The sequence below is a fragment of the Cariama cristata genome, unplaced genomic scaffold, assembly GCF_000690535.1.
Source record: "Cariama cristata isolate BGI_N322 unplaced genomic scaffold, ASM69053v1 scaffold33442, whole genome shotgun sequence".
NCBI lineage: Eukaryota > Metazoa > Chordata > Aves > Cariamiformes > Cariamidae > Cariama > Cariama cristata.
The window spans coordinates 7,011-12,845 of record NW_009603802.1 but is presented as its reverse complement, the minus strand read 5'-3'; the positions used below and the strand labels follow the sequence as shown (position 1 = coordinate 12,845).

Here is a 5,835-nt window from a genome sequence, read left to right as displayed (position 1 = left end):
ATATATCCCATTTATTTTGGATTAAAAACTTTACAAAAACATAAACTGCTAGCTAAGCATGACAGCTTCTACTCTGGAAACTGAAAGTGATGTTGCCTGCGAAATCACCTTGAGATACTTGCTTATCAGTCCTGGGAAGACTCTTTATGCAGCCTTTGTGTAGAAGGACCAGTTTGGTCCTAGTTGGAAAGACACTTGTAATAGTTCGTGGCTGGTCTATAATCGTCTGCCCAGTAAAAGTATTTTTATGGTCATCAGTCTCCTAGACCTCGCTGTAATGGCCCGTGTAGTTGAAATTGTGCAACTTAACTTCTCCGGTTTTGGATGCACAAAAGTACTAGATATTGTTAACAGTTTCCTTACTTGTATTTTGTTTAAAATGTGGCCTTATGGACAGTTTTGTGATAGTAACTGCAGTTCTTCAAGCTGTAGGAGCTACAGAAACAAGTGCATAGTACCAGGCAGAACTACTGAAGTCAGTTATTGATTCACATTATATCTTTTAGAAAACTTGTCATTTCAGTAGGACAGAAAAAAAAAATAAAATTGCAACTTGTCCCCTATGTTAAAGTGGAAGAAGATGAAAACATTCAGTACCCTCTGTTCTCATGAATGCATTATTCATTAAGAAGGTGCTCCTATCTAATGGCGTAGCTCAGGTAACTTACTCGTTAACCAACAGTAGGAATTAGGGAGATAAATGAAGACCCTGGACCGTTTTAAAGAGTTCAGCCTGAACCTGGAACTCGTATGCAAGTACTACAGTGACTAATAAGGCTTTTCACCTACATACAAATGTATGTGTTCATATCCTGAGCCGCAGCAATTATCCCATAGCTCTCAGATTTTTCATTTACCTTTCCACTTGTAGCTCTTCTGCAGTTTTCACATTGTTGTGATACAGACCTGTACAAAATTAAGGATTTATAAACATTGTTATTATTTACACATTATGAATGAATAAAATTACTTGCTCTGAACAAATTTTTAATGGAAGCAACCACTGTTCCTTGTATTTTGAAATTTCTTTGTGTCAAGGCTTCAGCTGCTCTCAAACCATAAATCATTTCTTCTGTCTTACTGTAGATAATGTCTAACAAATAAACATTCAAAGGTGGAAAGTTAGAGATGAAAAAATTCCTGAAATTTCTCACTTCTAACGTAGGCCTTGATTCTAAGGCAGCACAGAGTCATATGACTCTCATGCCAGCTTGTATCAGGTATTAATTGCAGAACCATGCTCTGTGGGTGATGTATATGCCCGTAGCACTAATTACAACTGGCAAGACTGCATTCCATCCTTCAGAGAAGGAGACAGACTAGGCAATTTATGACCTGTTTCCATTTTAAATAGATGCTGTTTTCAGAGAAGCCTGTTTTGACTGAATTAATTTGAGCTCTCTTAGTATCAGACAGGTATAGGAACAGCAGTTCTACCCATACAGAAACTTAGGTTTGAGCTGTTTAAAATGAAACTTTAGCCCCAAGCAATTAAAAGACTTTTTTACAATATTAGATGAGGCTGCTGTAATGAGGGCAAAGCTTGGGCTGGTACAAAACACTAATGAGCTAACTACTCATTAAGGATTTTTTAATTTTTTTTAAGTCGGACAGTAAAAAAGCTTCATTGGTGCCACTGATTTACCATCCCTGTGCTGGCAGCCAGACTATTTATTAGCACTTCCAGTCTTTTTGACAGTTTTACCATGGAAAGTTGACACCTGCAAACCAAACTGTCAGTGTAGGTTTGGCCTCAGTATTTGGCATCTTGAGTACTATTTTGAAGTAGCAACAGTGAATTTGCTTTTGTAGTACTTGTAATAGTATTCCATTCATCACGGCTGTTCTGCAAGGAGTAAACTGTAAATATTGAATGTTTGTGTACCAATATCTAGTCACCTGACTTTTAAAATCAAATTACAGCATTTGCATCTGTTCTATAGATTTAAGATTTAGAGTTGATTTAAAACTCCTTGTCTGGTTGCAATTCTGGGTGAAGTGCAGCAGTTATTCAAGTATAACAGTGTCCTACTTTATTCCTAAAGCTTCCTCTTCACTTTTGCTTGTTAAAAAATAACTTTACTAATAAAATACGGCACTGGAGTGACTAGTTCAAGGCATGTGTTCTATAAAGTTCTCTCACTCTGCTTTCTTCAATGGATCTTTTTCAGTGAACATAAAGGAATCGTTGCACTCCTTGAATGTGATGCGATACCCCTTCTGCACAGACGTTGAAGGGTTTGGGGCTTTTAAGTGACAGACCAGTAGTTCACGCAGCGTACTGCTTAGACTGCAGTCTGTGGAAGAGACCGCTCGTAAACACGTGGCATTCTTGAGTGGGTATTCTTACTATGAATATCTGCACTTCACCTGTTTAGCATAGTCCTCCCACTTTTGTACATGAAACTTAGTGGACTTTAAGACTTTCTAGATATTTATGTGTGTAAAATTTTCTGCTCATAACTCACTCCTTTTTAATGATTTTCTTAATCTTTACAGGTCTAGGAGGAAACCAGGAGGATCTATTCCTGTAACAATGGCAGCAAAATCATCACTCCTTAAAGTAATACTGATAGGAGATGGTGGAGTTGGGAAGAGTTCCCTTATGAACAGATACGTCACCAACAAGTTTGATGTACAGCTGTTTCATACAATAGGTGTGGAATTCTTAAATAAAGAGTTGGAAGTTGATGGACATTTTGTTACAATGCAGATATGGGACACGGCAGGTCAGGAACGTTTTCGGAGCTTGCGGACTCCTTTCTATAGAGGTTCTGACTGTTGCCTGCTAACCTTCAGCGTGGATGACTCTCAAAGCTTCCAAAACTTAAGCAACTGGAAGAAAGAATTCATTTATTATGCAGATGTCAAAGAGCCTGAAAGTTTTCCCTTTGTGATACTGGGTAACAAAGTTGATATCGATGAAAGGCAAGTGTCTACAGAAGAAGCCCAAGACTGGTGCAGGAATAACGGCAACCATCCCTATTTTGAAACCAGTGCAAAAGATGCCACTAATGTTGCAGCAGCCTTTGAAGAAGCTGTTAGAAGAGTTCTAGCCTCTGAAGATAGATCGGATCACTTTATTCAAACAGATACAGTAAACCTTCATCGGAAACCGAAACCCACTTCATCTTGTTGTTGACTTACAATCATTGTGGGCCAAATTACTTTTGACTAGCTTGCTCTATAAATGGGTGGAGAAGGTGTAGTAGATGAAATAACAAATGGGTTTCACGCTAATATTAAAAATTGTAATATTCTGCTGCTTTCTTGGGGGAGCAAAAGGAAAACTTCCATTCATGAGTGTGACCCATAATTGAATTAGTGACACCTCCTGTTTGGGAAGGTGTCAAGTAAAAACATTAATATAAGAATGTAATTTGCCAACTTTACTCAAATGATAAATACTTTGAATATAATTGAAACTTGAAAGTTCTAGAAGCACTACTTTGGAGAAACTGTTCTGGAATTCAGGCACAAAGATACTTTTATATGTGTATATTTTTATGAAATCAGCATTCCATTTTTGTTTCACTAGAAGTCAGTTTCTTAACGATGCTAGATATTAAACTTCAGTCTCACTACATTCCTTTTGCTGTGAGTGGTACTTCATCTCTAATGTGTTTATTATAAGTTAATATAAACTACCTTCAGATCTTCTCTAATTGCCTAACGTTGCTATAATTTGTGTAGGTTTTTAAGTAGGAAGGAAATTTCCTACATATTTAATGTCCATTTTCCTTTCATTTACTACTCTAATGCTGTACTAATTTGTCCAGCGGTTTAATGCAAGATACTGATGATTTTTTTTAAGTTAATACATATCTTTGCCTTAAGTCCCATTCTAGCATGTTTCTGATCAATACAATAAAAATCTGAGTAACTGAAATATAACCATTTTTAGTTACGGAATAATAGCCTTTATTCAGTCAGCTTTAACAGCACTTGAAGGGATCCACATTATGACAAATTTGAAAGAGAACTTTTAGTACACAGCCTTAAAGTTCCCAACTTCTTGTTCCTGTTAACCTGAGCTATGAATGTGTTTACGAGGAATCTCTGCACTGTGAAACTAAGGATTGGCCATACCTAGAGAACTCAGGAAGCTCTTGACTTACAGTAGATTCCGACAGCTTTCAGCCCTAATACAAGGAAATGTCTACAGCTAGTGTTTGAGCTGAATTTGATCCTTATTTAATTTGCTATTTTAGGATATGGACTTATACATTTAAGACAATGTCTTTTATATTACTGTACTCGTTACACGATGATGAACAGAAGTAAATTCTGTATGTGATGGACAGTCTGTCTGCAGGGATGCAGGTGAAACCACAGAAGGTGTGTTTGAGGCTCTCCGTTGCAGTTCAGTGGTAGAATACTTGTATGAGAAGTCGTTGAATGTTGGCTCTCAGAGTACCCGCTGTCCTCGTAGTAGCAACCTTGATAGCGCACTATCGCTTCAATGTGTAATCCGACTGCTAACAGGCATGCGCGTACCCACGCTGTGGACTTCAAAAGGAAGTCTGAGGCCTGTAGGACAGGCCATGTTATTCACTAAACTACACAGACTCTGCTTTCTGTACAGCAACTCTTTTGTTCCAATAGAGAAGCCTTTCTTGAGAGTGCAGTAACAGCAGGCATTTTCTGTTCAGTCTGTACCAGGTGTAATTATTTTGAAGTAAAGCTTGCAAAACAAACACTTCTTGTCTCTCTTAATACACTTTTCTGAATGTATTGTATTCTTGCTCGAACCTGTCCAGGACAACTTGACTCCATAGGTCTGCTGTTCCTGCTTAGAAGTGACATCTTTTTTTACCTTCTGTACATTCCTAAGTCTTAATTCATTCTTACAGTCCTGCATGTACAGCAACAGAACTGTGTTTTAAGCTTCAGTCACCTAACTGCTCAGTACAGGCTGAGCTGCTACTTTTGTTGTGTTTAATTTCTAATCGATGAAGGAAAAGATCTGTGAAGAAAATCTTGGCTAAATTCCTTGTAATCTTAAGCTGAAAGAGCAAAAAGCTTCAAGAACAAAGGTTGCTTGTGTTGGGGTCTATTAAGCTAGCGACATGAAATTGTTGTAAAACTACCACCTTGCTACTTAAAGCTTCTTTTAACGTTTCTTTTAGCAGAGGTTAAAGTTGGAACAAAACAGGAGATGAAGCTACTGTGACTAGAGTACTATAGATATGATTCAAGTAAGATTGCTAAAAGGAAACAATTAAGGATGAGAACCATTGTGGTCTTTCTTGTGCCTCAGCATCCATCTGTGTTTTCCCATTTGTCCCCTTTCCGTGTAACATCATGGTTACCAAGCCTCCATCTGAGAAGTAGGTTTAATAAAGTTAAATAAAACTTAATACAATAGAAGTGTATTGCTTGTGCCCTGGGAGCTGCCGTACCACAACTGTACACTAATCACAAAAATGGCTAGTAAAGATAAAGGGGGGGCTTACATGCTCTAGTAAATAAGACAGTATACGAATTATGTTGAGGTCAGGATTTGGTCTCAGAGGGAGACTATAAGAAGCAAAAGCCCCATGACAAGCAGGTGATAGGTACAAAAAAAAAAAAATGATAATGTTTAATAACAAACAGGCATTTCTGTACTTCGTGAAAGCTTAGTATCCGTCATTCCCTGTGGAGGTAAGGCAGGCACTTGCGGCTTATGTTTCAGTTCACTGGTTCATTTCAAGTAGTAGCGTATCTCAAGTATTAGGGGGTCCTGGTAGCAATATTTAGAGTTCTGTAGAGTGACAGAGCATACTATGTGATAGGTACGCAAAGTTCCAGATGTCCTTTAAAACGAGGAGCAAAAAATACTCTCATGGCAAA

At 37.9% G+C, this 5,835-nt stretch overlaps 1 protein-coding gene across 1 annotated transcript; it reads left to right on the top strand.

Annotated features, from left to right (window-relative positions):
- Nucleotides 1–2,536: 2,536 nt before the first annotated feature.
- On the top strand, nucleotides 2,537–3,586 carry RAB9A (RAB9A, member RAS oncogene family). The gene has a single exon (XM_009695349.1). The coding sequence runs from the start codon at nucleotides 2,537–2,539 to the stop codon at nucleotides 3,140–3,142; it is 606 nt and encodes a 201-aa protein (XP_009693651.1). The 3' UTR covers nucleotides 3,143–3,586.
- The last annotated feature ends 2,249 nt before the right edge of the window (nucleotides 3,587–5,835 follow it).

Coding starts and splice junctions, on each gene's coding strand:
- RAB9A (XM_009695349.1), top strand. CDS start 2,537: ATGGCAGCAAAATCATCACTCCTTAAAGTAATACTGATAGGAGATGGT.